This window comes from Hypanus sabinus, chromosome 7 (assembly GCF_030144855.1).
Source record: "Hypanus sabinus isolate sHypSab1 chromosome 7, sHypSab1.hap1, whole genome shotgun sequence".
Taxonomy (NCBI): domain Eukaryota; kingdom Metazoa; phylum Chordata; class Chondrichthyes; order Myliobatiformes; family Dasyatidae; genus Hypanus; species Hypanus sabinus.
In genome coordinates this window covers 134914504-134929130 of record NC_082712.1, presented here as the reverse complement: position 1 = coordinate 134929130, position 14627 = coordinate 134914504, and the positions used below count along the sequence as shown (strand labels likewise).

The 14627-nt window shown below is 40.0% G+C and overlaps 1 protein-coding gene across 1 annotated transcript in view; it reads right to left on the bottom strand.

Moving 5' to 3' along the window:
* Positions 1-295: 295 nt before the first annotated feature.
* The window catches only part of LOC132397551 (uncharacterized), a 42387-nt gene continuing 28055 nt past the window's right edge, over positions 296-14627 (bottom strand). The window contains exons 12-14 of the mRNA XM_059976374.1: positions 11936-12035; positions 8221-8377; positions 296-3610 (exon numbers count right to left, since the gene is read on the bottom strand). Of these exons, the coding sequence (XP_059832357.1) occupies positions 3471-3610; positions 8221-8377; positions 11936-12035 (397 nt within the window). The 3' untranslated portion in view covers positions 296-3470. The remainder of the gene's footprint in view (positions 3611-8220; positions 8378-11935; positions 12036-14627) is intronic.

Sequence of the window (14627 nt, the reverse complement as noted above, 5' to 3'; positions counted from 1 at the left end):
CTCCAACCTGATGGCATGAACATTGACTTCTCTAACTTCCGTTACTGCCCCTCCTCCTCTTCTTACCCCATCCCTGACATATTTAGTTGTTTGCCTGTTCTCCATCTCCCCTCTGGTGCTTCCCCCCCACCACCTTTCGTTCTCCTGAGGCCTCCCGTCCCGTGACCCTTTCCCTTCTCCAGCTCTGTATCACTTTTGCCAATCACCTTTCCAGCTCTTAGCTTCATCCCACCCCCTCCGGTCTACTCCTATCATTTCGCATTTCCCCCTCCCCCCACTACTTTCAAATCTCTTACTATCTTTCCTTTCGGTTAGTCCTGACGAAGGGTCTCGGCCCGAAACTTCGACAACGCTTCTCCCTATAGATGCTGTCTGGCCTACTGTGTTCCACCACCATTTTGTGTGTGTTGCTGTTTGAATTTCCAGCACCTGCAGATTTCCTCGTGTTTGCTCTTTTTTTTTTAACATGTTGAGTTGCTTCTGTTCTGACTGGGAAATGCCTTATGTCCTGGAACAGTTCCACTGATTGAATTGACCAAGTATTATTTTCAAGAGTTGGATAACTTCGGCAATGAAAAGGACCACCTTGAAAGCTTCTGTTTTGGCAATGCCACTACAGCGATGAAAGAATCTGGACTGGTAAGATCTATTTTTTTAATATACTACTGGGACAAAACATCAAACTGTTAACATTCCTTTGACTTTAAACCATTTTAAAGCCCTCTCTGCTTTTAGTCCCACCAGAAAAGGGGCATTGTGCCGTAGTAGTTGAGAAATACATGCATCAGTGCAGTGGGTCTGATCTGGAGCTTACAAAGATTATAAAACCTTGAGATTAAGAATGTTTTTAAAGGATGTGAATCTAAGGTAAAGTTCTTATTTACGTGTTTATTTCTGGTGTTCCTAGATGTTGAGGAGTAAAGTTTTGATACAGCCACAGTTAACAAACTGAAGAGCTTGCATGGCAGTGAAAGTTGGAGGCTGGTCTGGGGATGTAGCAGGACTTTACCTGGGTCATTGTGCCTTTTCGTTCTAACAACTTCAGCACAATAGCTTAAAGTATTCATTCTTAAATGGTATATTGTTCAATCTCATTGGAGTTTGCAAGCCTAATAGGTGCACAGTAGAGGATGAGACCTGGCTCAAATACCAATAAAACTACTGTTCCAGAACTTTCCAAATATCCTATTCAAAAGTCAGGTTGTCCAGTCCCAAACTATGCTGTAGAGTTGTGGTCAATTGCATCCCTAAATATAAATGGGTGTTTATACCAGATTAGCTGTTGCAGTTAAAATGGAGGGAGAAAGTGTTTTAATGTCATATGTATTTTTCATGGAAAATAATTTTTTGCTTCAAATCTCATACTTGACAGTTAATCTGTCTGGAAATTGTATTCCAGCTTTCCATTGTGTTGGAAGTGCCCCAGCTTTCATTCTTGGTCTGCTAAATTTACTAACCTTAATTGGGCTGGGCATTCAGAGAGCTCAGTGTTAATTCAAAGGGGATAAAGCTCAGTCAGGGTTCCTACTCTTGCTTTCTGTTGATGTACAGTACTTCTCTCACAAGATAAGCATGTCAGTATTTAAATTGGGAAAAATCATCCATGCCTAGGTGCAAACTCTTGCTGATGCTTAATTAATTTGAAATGATGGGGGAAATGAGGGTGTACTTGCTTTTTATTTGGCAATTATAAGCAACTGATCCTTACAGGTGTTGGCACTCTCAGAAGATTGGGGTGCAGGCCATTGAATCGACTTTTCCCCAGTGCCAAGTGGAACTCTATTAAAGTTAACATTATGGGGGAGTTGATGATTTGGAGGTATAGTCCTGATTGGTGGAATATTGGATGCCGATTTGCAATAATTTATGTCAACAAATGTTTATGATTATGGTTGTAGTTATATTTGACATTTGAGCAACTAGGGGGTCCAAGCTAATTAACCATACAAAACACTTCCACATGTATAACTCCTAGCAAAATGTCCCAAGACTGCTTGCAGGAGTGTCATACAGAACAGAAATGGGCCATTTTGTCTACCACATTTTCCACAATTCCTCTCAAAACCTTTGTCACCTCTTCTGATTGTATAACCATGTACAGAGATGTTGAGAGGAATCTGTGGAAGGATTGAAAGTAAAGACAAGAATTTTAAGACCCAAGTGTGAGCCAGTGTAGCTCAAAGATGATGAATGTATGTTTTCTACATGTTAGGACATGATAGAGAAGTTTACCTGCTGTCAGGTTCTCAACACTAGAAAAAGATAACTTGGGTTTGGAGGCTTAGGAGTGGGAAATAAAAAAGCTTGTATGCAGGGGAGCTGAAGCAGATGAGTTGGGCAATATTAGGGAAGTGAAAATAAGCAGGTCTTGTCCCAGTATGGAATAGTAGTCCAAAGCTTTATTATGGCTGTAATCTTTAAGCTGCCTGATTCAGTTCTGGACATTTGCCAAGAGGAGAAATGGAGAGAAGATGTTTGACCATCCAGTACTAGAAGTTTGACAAGGTATCTGACAATTTAGAGTTGGTAGAGAGATCAAGACAGAGGCAGAACTGGATGTTACCTATGTATGAATACTGCTGTTTTCAAATAATGTTTCCTGGCAGCAAGTATAGACTCATAGGGGGTTATAACAGGTAACAGCACGGTGCCAAAGCTGGGAATTTTGTGACCACCTTTGGATTGATAGGAACCAAACAACTGAAGTTCCACCTGATGAGTCAACAGTAGAGGAGCAGTGTTGTGTGGTCAACCATGGCAGAGAACATTGATGAGAGATTGTCATTTGTAACTTTGATCAGAGCCTTTTCATACTGCAGTATGAGAGGAAATCTGATTGAGGGGATGTTAAGAAGAAATTTTAGACAAAGAAAATGAATTTGAGCGGCTGAAATATGTTCAAGAACTTTGGAAAGGAAAGAGATTAGAGATGGAAATGCAAGGACTGATGGGATCAGTAGTTTTAAGAAGTGATGGCAACTTTAATATAGAGATTGGCTTGGTACTTGAACAGTGTGGAAGACAGTATGGTGTTTATGGGAGTAAAAGAGCAAGAGATGGGAGAGAAATGAAAAGAAGGCAAGCATGGAGAGGCTAGAAATTCTCATTCCATATGAACTCATAACAAAAAGCAGAAGAACTAACTCTAATTCTTACAAAGTTAGAGGCAGGATTTAAGAGGAGTGGCTCAACCCAGTATTCAATTCAGGTACTTTAAAAATAATTTTAATCAATGTGAATAAAATAGCATGAATATTGCTGAAATGGCTGTGAGTGAACTGGAATTCAATTTTCAGAAAACAATTACTTGATCTATTCCGACCCATAGAGAGCCACACACAATTCTGAAATCTGCAAGTGTAGGGTGTGAGGCATCTAATTAACAGCAGAGGGAGCTGTAAGAGGAAAAATCCAAAGAGCAGAACCACATTAGATGTCCAGAAAGGCACAGTGCTAGGCCCTTTGACTTATCAGAATCGTCTGGATCGAGTTGATCTAGTATTGCCTTTGTAGTATAGTCCCACAAAAGATCTCTTCAACAGGATCAAAACAATATAGATCACAGTGCCTCCTAATGCGAGTCCAACTGTAATGACAGCGTAGTTAGCACCTTGGATGAAAAAGGAAAGAGTATTTAAATCCTAAGATGTTACACAACTACAACGGGTTAGCTTTGCAGCATTCTGTTTTTACATCAGAGACATTAACTTTTGAGGGGGAATGGCAATAACTTTCAGATTTCCTGCCTGGTGTTTTCAGGATGGAGACTGACGGCAACAGGTAGTTAATAGTATTTAAACAATGTAAGCCACTTCTTAAAAACTGAAATTCTTATCTATTGCCTTGATATTTTAAAATACACAATAGAAAGGTTAGGGAAAACACAGGACACAAAACAGAAAATGCTGGAAAACTCTGGTCAGACAGCATTTGTGAGAAGAGAAACAGTTAACGTTTCAAGTCTGAAATCCTTTGTTCAAAGTGAGAGAGAAAACACTTAGCCTTGGTAGTGAAAAGGTGGTGAGGGAAGGCAGAGCATGGAACAAAGTGAATTTCCCTGACAGGGTGAAATAATAGGGCAGTTAAGTCCCTATGTTTGTCAATTGCTAATGTTGTAGAATGGTCTATTGCAAAATGCAAGTTAAACCACATTGTACAAATCAGAAAGGAAATTTTGTTTGGTTAAGGGTTACGGGATGAAAGTGGGAAAATGGAGATAAGAGCAAAATAAATCAACCATGATCGAATACTGCAGCAGACTCCATGGCCTAACTCTGCTGCTCTATATCATGTGATGTTTTGAAAATAAGGTATGGCAAGCAAAACATAGACAGTGCTGATGTAACTAGACAAAGAGTGACTTGTCTAAAATTGGAGAATTCAATATAGAGTTCTGCAGGCTGCAAATGTGCCCGGAAGGAAGATTCCCAAGCTTCCTTTGGGAAGTCAGAGGAATAGGGAAAACTGGGAGTGGGATGTTGAATTAAAGTAGCAGGCAACTGCAAGGTCATGCTTACACCTGTGAACTGAGAGGATAGACTGCAAACATGCAATCTGTGTTAGGCCCTTATGTGTAGAGGAGGTCACAGCATGAATACAAAATACAGTACACTATATTGGAAGAAGTGCAAATGATTTGTTACCATACCTGGAAAAGCTCTGTCCTGCTGGATCATGGGATTAGAAAAGGTGAAAGAACCTCTTTGTGGTTGTGTGGGAATGTGCCTTGTGGCAGGAAGTGGGTGACAAGGATGGAAAAGTAGACCAGACCAGAGAATCGTGAAGGGAGTGATCTCTTTAAAATGTTGAAATGTTGAAATGTTGCAATGTGTGTCGGGTGATGGAGTTAGCAGAAATTGCAAAGGAGGATCCACTGAATGCAGAGAATGGCAGGGAGGTAAGGGCCTGGCAGTCTCTAAATTTTTCATTATCTTTTCCTTATCCAGTTTTGAATTTGACTTAAGTCAGTTATTTTTATAAAATTGTTATAGAAACTTAATGTCTGCAAACTGGGTCACAAGTGATCCCCCTATCACAAATTAGTCACCCGCAAATCCTATTCAAGCGTATCGGATGAGGGCTAAGTTAATGTAAATTCTGCAAAATAGATTGATACTTGTTAGGCATGTATTAAAATTAGGCCAAAGTCATTTTAATTACAACTTGCATCTTTGGGGTTTCCCTGTGAATTCCTTTTTGCAGCATTCGCTATTACGAGCAGAATTCACCCAACTGATCAAGCATCTTGAACTGAGCATTCATAGACTGGTGACATTTTGTCAATTAATTGACATGAATAAACAAAGGCCGCCTCTTGCTGAGTGTACCACCTGCGTGGTGTGTCTTCCAGAGATTAATGCCAGCTACCTTCTATTTTCCTGAATGAGTTTCCTATGTACACCCAGGGAGAAAAGATGATGTATCGAATCATTCTCTACAAAATAAATACAGTGCCTTTAAAAATATTCACCCCCTTGGAAGTTTCCATGTCTTACTGTTTTACATCATTGAATCACAGTGGATTTAATTTGGCTTTTTTGACACTGATCTACAGGAAAAGATTTCTGTTTCAAAGTGATAATGGATCTCTACAAAGTGATCTAAATAAACTACAAATATAAAACAAAATAATTGATTGCAAAAGTATTCACCCCTTTCAAATCAGTATTTAGCAGATGCACCTATAGCAGCAAATACAACCTTGAGTCTGTGTGGACAGGTCTCAATCAGCTTTGCCATCTGGACACTGCAACTTTTACCCATTCTTCTTTACAAAACCACTCAAGCTCTGTCAGATTGCATGGAGATCGTGAGAAAACAGCCCTTTTCAAGTCCAGCCACAATTCTCAATTCGATTGAGATCTGCACTCTGACTTGGGCACTTCAGGACATTAACTTTCAGGTTTTTAAGCTATTGCTGTGTAGTTTGGGCTTTATGCTTGGAATTATTGTCTTGCTGGAAAACAAATCTTCTCCTAAGTCACAGTTCTCTTGCAGACTGCATCAGATTTTCCTCCAGGATTTCAAGGTGTTTTTGTTGCATTCATTTTACCCTCTGCCTTCACAAACTTTCCAGAGCCTGCTGCACTGAAGCATCCCCACAGCATCCTGATGCAGCCACCACGCTTCACGGTGTTTTTGATGTGCGGTGTTTGGCTTATGCCAAACATGGCATTTAATCTGATATTTGATAACCAAAAAGCTCAATTTTGGTTTCATCAGACCACAGAACCTTTTTCCAGCTGACTTCGGTCTCCCACATGCCTTCTGGCAAACTAGCTGAGATTTCATGTGAGGTTTTTTTTTCAATAGTGGCTTTCTTTTTGCCAATCTCCCATAAAGCTGCGACTGGTGAAGCACCCGGGCGACAGTTGTTGTATGTGCAGTCTCATCCATCTCAGCCGCTGAAGCTTGTAACTTCTCCAGAGTTATCATAGGTCTCTTGGTGGCCTCCCTCACAAGTCCCTTTCTTGCACGGTCACTCAGTTTTTGATGACATCCTGGTCTAGCAGATTTACAGCTGTGCCATATTCTTTCCATTTCTTGATGATTGACTTAACTGTACTCCAAGGAATATTCAGCAACTTAGAATTTTTTTTATATCCACCTCCCAGCTTGTGCTTTTCAATAATCTTTTCACGGAGTTGCTTGGAGTGTTCTTTTGTCTTCATGGTGTAGTTTTTGCCAGGATACTGGCTCACCAGCAGTTGGACCTTCCAGATACAGGAGTATTTTAGTATAATCAATTGAAACACCATGACTGCACACGGTGATCTCCATTTAACTAGTTATGTGACTTCTAAAACCAATTGACTGCACCAGTGATGATTTGGTGTGTCATAGAAAGGGTGTGAGTTCTTATAGAATCAATTATTTTATGTTTTTTAATTGCGATCACTTGGTAGAGTTTTCACTTTGACATGAGAGTCTCTGTTGAAAAAATGCCAAATTAAATCCACTGAGATTCAATATTGTAAAACGATAAAACATGAAAACTTCCAAGGCAGGTGAATACTTTTTATAGGCACTATATATGAAAATAATGTTACAAATATTTAAGCAAGCCCTGCCCTGTGACTCATGCATAAGTATACTTGCTGGTAATACTGACCTGGAAAATTTGAAGTTGACTAACCTCTAGATCAGCTCTGTAGCCATTTCTATTTTATGTTTGGATCTTGAATCAAGTGCAAGACTGTACCTTGCTGTGATGGGTCTTCATCATTCAAATACCATGTTTAGGGAGATGAACAAATGTAGGGAAAATTGCTTGACTCAGGCTCAAATCTGAATGTTATTACAGGTAAATGAGCCAATTTCACTGGGCTTTTGTGGCCCCACTGCAGGAACAGGCAGCACGTTGCAGTGGTCTTGTGTAAGAAATGTCATGTTTTGCATGGCGTGGAGCCAATAGCAGGTGTGGGTTAAATCCAGCAACTTCCTCGTATCTGTTGTTCTCTAATTGCTTTTGTTAGAAAACTAACAGAACATCAGCATATGCTGCCTGTCTGTCTGGAGACTAGGTGATTGCACAGAAAACACAAAATTCCTATCATGATAACCGGACTCAATTCACACACAAGGAACTGATTTGCACTGATGGCTTCTAAGAACCTTTTGCATTAAATTGGAATGCTCAACAGCATATCATTGATGCGACAAATAATTTGTAGTTAATTCTTTACATTTTCTCTACAGTATCTAAATTATTTTGGCTAAGTAAAAGCACGCTGTAGAAGAACTTTGTAGGTTCAGTAGCAAATTCTTCAGGATATTAAGCATCCATCAAAAATATTAATAATTGGTTGAAGAATTAACTTCTTTTTCCCTCTCAGCTGAAGCTGACATACCTGTTAATTGTTTCCAGCACTTTTGGCCTTTGCCCAATTTCCAGTATCAGCAATGTTTTTTTAATCTATTGATTATCTCACATTGAGTCATAAGGAGTGGTGGGCTCTAGATCTGATCCCAATGAAAAATTTGTTATAAACAGGGTCTGGATCAAGGGAAAGAAAACCTGTTTCTCATTGCTATTGGTAATCTGTAGTGAAACCAGGATTGGATAAGTATTGGGTATATGGAGCAGAATAGCCTTCTTTGACAGGATAGCCACCATTTTGGAGGAGAACAGTGTCCATTTCAGCAAGGTCAGTCTCTGAACCATATTCTCACAAGGGATCAATAACACTTGGGAAAAGAAATCAAGATTTTAATTCTCACCAAAGTCACTCTCCTTTGTGATGTGAACTGGTCCAGCGCTGACTTGTTGCATGTTTGACTGATGGGCTTGTGAACCACTGCCAGAGCCACATCCCACTGTGCATGAGCTGGAACTGGATGTACGGGCACATAACTGGACGCTGCAAGTAACAAATACCTGAAGGAGAAAAGATACTGATTGACATTGTATTAGCTCCTGATAAGAGAGACCCTAAGAGCAAGTGTTCACAACTTTGATCCCCGATTCTAGTTTTGTTTCTCTGGCAATATTTTCTGATGTTCATCCCACTCTCAAAAGCAAGAGGGGAAAAACATTTTTATGTACATTGCTTCTGTAACCTTTGTTTGATGAGTCTCTATCAGTAATGTTCTTAGGAAAGGAGATCTGTCAGCTAATTACTTCCTTAGTCCAGCCAACAATTAGGAACGTACACTAAATACTCATGCAGCAAGATCCCCCCTCTCTACACACAACAGAGACTGATGAAGTTTGGCACCAGCAATATCGCAGGAGTTGCCAGTCAGCGTTGTGCTCAATGTTAGACTGCCTTAGCGACTGCAGCTCTGGATTTTTCCTTGGGGAAGGCTTCAGGAGTAAACACCATGAGTGGGTATAGCAACAAGGTTTGAGATTATAGTTTTCCTTTTCCTAGATGAACTGCCAACCGCAGCTGAACAACGACTACCTGAAGGAACTGGTTTTAAGCCACTAGTAATCCACCATTGCCACTTCTCCTGTCAGTAAGAATGGTTGTGCTAGGCTTAGTAGCTAAGACATATGTGAAGGTCAGGAGCTGGACATTGGTTGTCAGAGACTATTTGAGACTCTTGCCATTAGAAGCATGTAATAGGTAGCGGGAGCTTATCCCCACTGCCTGCCCCCACTGTGATAACATTAAGGAACATGTTCTCTGTGAATAATAAAATAAAATCTAATTTCTGGAGGATCCTTGGCAATGTTCAAGAGTTGACTCCTATTTACAGGTGAGGAGGATTGGTGGTATCGTGGGAGAGATGTGGAGAAGCAGGGTTGAACATTGCAGGCACAGCAACACAGAACATTTCCCTGAAGAGAATTAACAAGTTTTTGTATCTGTTTCTGCTATTTTGCTAGTCTTCTGTTAGTCTAAGTCTTCCTCTTCGATTCTCGGCTAAATTAACTTCCAACAAGAATTCTACAACTCATCTAACAATGCCATTGAGAATTCTGACACAACAAAGAAGCAAATCAAATTAACCTGCTTATCTTCAAGCTATCTCTTTTTCATATGAATTGGCTGAAAACAGAGTATAGAGATCAGTTTCAACCAAAGTCAGATTATTTTGATTTTTGAGGAACAAACATGCAGAAACCTAAATTTGACTGTATTAAATAAATGGTTTAAATATGCCACCACACTGGTCTATAAGCGGAGTTATAAACAACCCTTGTTCTTGCATCACAATGATCTATTATCATTTTAATGTTGCCATTTACAGTATTAATATGCTTTCTCAGCAGTTCACAATTTTGAATGCAACCTGGGATTTGGAACAGGAAAATATACTGGTGTCACTCTCTGACACTAATACCAAACCACTGTAATGTAGACAGCGTCATTCTGAAATCAAACCAGAGCACGTGAGAGCATATGAACTAGATGCTGGAGTACACCCATCAGCTCCCTGGACTTCCTCTGCCATTCAAAAAGATTGTGGCTGATCTTTTACTTCAGCATCACTTCCCTGCACTAATTCCACATCCCTTGATTCCAGTAATATCGATAAAGCTATTAAACTATCTTAAATACACTCTGACTGATCTTCCATAGCACCGTAAGTTGTTTCTGACATGTAGGTAGAATCAATGGGGGTGTGTGTGGGTGGACAGAATGGGTGTATATGGGGGGGAATAAAAATGTAAAAGTGTGCTTGATAAAGGCATTGTACTCAGTGGGCTGAAGGGCCGGTTCTTGTGCTCTATTACCTAAATTCAAGTATTTAAATAGTATTAAATTACATATTAAATGAATCTACAAATATGAAACTCTTCGAGTGCCGTAAAAATCCATCTGGCTCACTAACGTATTTCAGAATATCTGCCAAGCTAATGTGGTCTGGCCTACACTGACTACTTAGAACATAGAATAGCATAGCACATTACAGGCCCTTCGGCCCACAATGTTGTGCCAACCCTCAAACCCTGCCTCCCATATAACCCCCCCACCTTAAATTCCTCCAGATACCTGTCTAGTAGTCTCTTAAACTTCACTAGTGTATCTGCCTCCACCACTGACTCAGACAGTGCATTCCACGCACCAACCACTCTCTGAGTAAAAAAAACCTTCCTCTAATATCCCCCTTGAACTTTCCTCCCCTTACCTTAAAGCCACATCCTCTTGTACTGAGCAGTGGTGCCCTGGGGAAGAGGTGCTGGCTGTCCACTCTGTCTATTCCTCTTAATATCTTGTACACCTCTATCATGTCTCCTCTCATCCTCCTTCTCTCCAAAGAGTAAAGCCCTAGCTCCCTTAATCTCTGATCATAATCCATACTCTCTAAACCAGGCAGCATCCTGGTAAATCTCCTCTGTACAGTTTCCAATGCTTCCACATCCTTCCTATACTGAGGCAACCAGAACTGGACACAGTACTCCAAGTGCGGCCTAACTAGAGTTTTATAGAGCTGCATCATTATATCGCGTTTCTTAAGCTCTATCCCTCGACTTATGAAAGCTAACGCCCCATAAGCTTTCTTAACTACCCTATCTACCTGTGAGGGAACTTTCAGGGATCTGTGGACATGTACCCCTAGATCCCTCTGCTCCTCCACACTACCAAGTATCCTGCCATTTACTTTGTACTCTGCCTCGGAGTTTGTCCTTCCAAAGTGTACCACCTCACACTTCTCCGGGTTGAACTCCATCTGCCACTTCTCAGCCCACTTAACTCTCAACTGCCTCCAACTTGCAGTGACGGATGGATAACAAACATGAATGGTGCTCATCCCATGAACGAATAAGGAAAAAAGTTCCAACATTTGTTCAAGCAGTAGCTAGAAACTTTTTTTTGATGATTTGAAAGAAATTGGATTGAAAAATACTATGGCTTTGAAGGTAGATGCAGGTAAGAAAACTGTTGTGTTTGAGATTGTATAGGTGTACAATAAAGATAGAAAATGCAAGAAACATTCAACAGACCAGGAAACAAATGCGAAAGAGAAACAGAATTAGCTTTTCAGATCTGAGACCCTTCATTGGATGAAGGTCTGGGACCTGAATCTTTAGCTCTGTGTCTCTTTCCATAGATGCTCCCTGACCTACTGAGTGCATAGCATTTTCTGCTATGTGATAAGAGTTAAAACAATTGATTGACATTTGGAGAACATTCACATGTACAGTAATAGAGTTAGAAAGAGCGCAGCAGGGAATCAGTGAGTTAAAGGAACAAGAATCAAACAATTGAACAAAACTAGTCTGGAACATAACTGTAATAAATATGAAATGATGCTCTGTTTATAAGTTTATGGCATTCTGTTAATAGATCATTCCAACAGAAATAGACTAACTGGGAATTAAATGTGTGAATTCTTTAACTTTATATATTTTTACATGAGTCTAGGTAATATATTCATTTACTGAGCCAATAAACCATTGATCCTAATTTCTAAATTCTTTTCAAGCATGTTACAATACACTTTAAGTCAAGGTGAAGATGAGTTTCAGTGAGTACTGTACCTGGCCAGTGCGCCACGGTAAAGAGGACAGTTTGATGGAGTACACTTTCTCTTTTTGGTTTTCGGTTTGATGTTCCTTCGCTGTGCTGTTATTTAAGCAGCTGTTGCAAACAAAATCAGAAAGAGACTGAGAAGAGAATTCTGTTTGATTCCAGGCTCTACCTGTAAGCAATGCATTGATTTGACTAAGTTATAGCCGCTTTTACCCTGGATCAATCATAAAAAACCTTGAACACAGCCTAAATTCACAATAGAATTTAATAGAAGTAGGAATTAGTTATATGATTGTCATTGATTAAGTGGACTTTTGACAACTTGATTTGTTTCTCAATCACACTTATTTACCTGAACACAAGAACAGTTCAGGTCTCGTCACCACACTGTTCTGAAACTCAGTACTGTCAGTTATTATACAGATATTGATCTCATTTAAACTGTGCGCACTTTCTAATTTCATTTTTTTTTTGCATCTGTTCTGTAAATACCAATCACAATACATTTTTTCAGGTGTTAATGAATAAAATCTACACATTACTAAAAAAAAACCCCTCAATTTTAGAAAATTAACTCTCCAGTCACTAGAATGTGTCCAACAAACCTTGATGTACAACTTTGTCTTGATATGCCTGGTGACCTTGGGTCCCAAGCTTGAACAAAGAGGCTGTGCAAAGAGGGGCTGGGTTCTCAAGGACGTATTCAGCACACTGTCTCTGACAACATATCATCTTAACCCTTGCTGTACCAAAAATAACGTGGATCTCATCATATATGTAAATAACTTGGATAAAACCATCTGCAGTTTGATAAGTAAGTTTGCTGATTGACATATAGATTGTGAGGATTGTTGCCCAAGGAAACGGGAAACATCGATCAGCTGGAAAGTCAGGTGGAGTGGTGACAGATGGAACTTAATCCAGATGCATGTTAGGTAACACTGAGATGTGAGGTCACTCATCCAATACAGGCTAGGTACATGTAGTAAATAAGACCAAAAGACATAGGAGCAGAATTAGGCCATTTAGGCCATTTAGACCATTGAGTCTGCTCTGACATTCCATCATGGCTGATTTATTATCTCTCTCAATACCTTTCTCCAGCCTTCTCCTCATAACCTTTGATGTACTTGCTAAACAAGGACCTATCAATCTCTGCTTTAAATATATTCAATGATGGCCTCCACAGCTGTCTGTGGCAATTAATTCTGCAGATTCACCACCTTCCAGTTAAAGAAGTTCTTCCTTATCTCTGCTCTAAATGGGGGTCCATCTATTCTGAGGCTGTCCCCTCTGGTTCTAGACTCACCCACTATAAGAAGCATCCTCTGTAGCTAAGCATTGCAATATTCAAAAGTTTCAATGAGATCCCCTTAATTCTTCTTCTAAACTCCACTAAGTATAAGCCCATAGCCATCAAACACTTCTCATATGTCAACAATTTCATTCCCGAATCATTCTCCTGAACCTCCCCTAAACCCTCTCCAATGCCATCACATCTTTTCTGATGTAAAGTGCCTAAATCAACTCTCAGTATTCCAAGTGTGGTCCGACCTCATTAAGCCTCAGCATTACATTCTTGCTCTTAATTTCTAGACCTTTTGAAATGAATGCTAACGTTCTATTTTCATTCCTTATCATCAACTCAATCTGCATGTGAATCTTTAGGGAATCCTGCACAAGGAACTTCATGTCCCTTTGCACCTCTGATATTTGAATTTGCTCTCTGTTTAGTAAATAGTCTATGCCTTTATTCCTTCTAGCAAAGTGCATGACCATTCACTTCCCTGCACTATATTCCATCTGCTACTTTGTCCATTCTTCTAATCTAAGTCCTTCTACAGACTCACTCCTTTCTCAATATTATCTGCTCCTCCACCTATCTTCGTATTGTCTGCAAACTTGGCCACAAAGTTGTCATTTCAGTCATCTATTCATTGGCATATAGTGTGAAAAGAAATGGTCCCAACACCAACACCTATTGAACACCATGAGTCACTGGCAGCCAATCAGAAAAGGCTCCATTTATTTCCACTCTTTGCTTCCAGCCAGGCATCCAATCTTCTTTCCATGATAGTATCTTTCCTGTAATACAATGGGCTCTTGTTAGGAAGCCTTGTGCAGAACCTTGTCAAAGGTCTTCTGAAAATCCAAGTAAACAGTATCCACTGACTCCTTTGTCTATCTTTGCAACACACACAAATGCTGGAGGAACTCGGCAGGTCAGGCAGCATCTATGGAAAAGAGCACACGGTTATGTTTCGTGCAGGGACCCTTGATCAGGAATTTGTTTATCCTACTTGTTTCTTCAAAGAATTCCAACAAATTTGTCAGGCAAGATTTCCCCTTTAGAAAACCATGCTGACCATTTTAAACCATGCCCATTTTATCAGGTGCCTCCAAGTACCTCGAAGCTTCATCCATAATGATGGGCTCTAACATCTTCCCAACCACTGAAGTGGCTTATAATTTCCTTTCTTCTGCATCCCTCGCTTCTTAAAGAGTATAGTGACATTTTCAATTTTCCAGTCCTCCGGAATCGTTCAAGAATCTAGCGATTCTTGAAAGGTCATTACTAATGCCTCTACAATCTCTTCAGCCACCTCTTTCAGAACCCTAGGGTGTAGGTCATGTGATCCAGTTGACTTACCTACCTTCAGATTTTAAACTTCCTAAACACCTTCTCCTTAGTAATAGCAA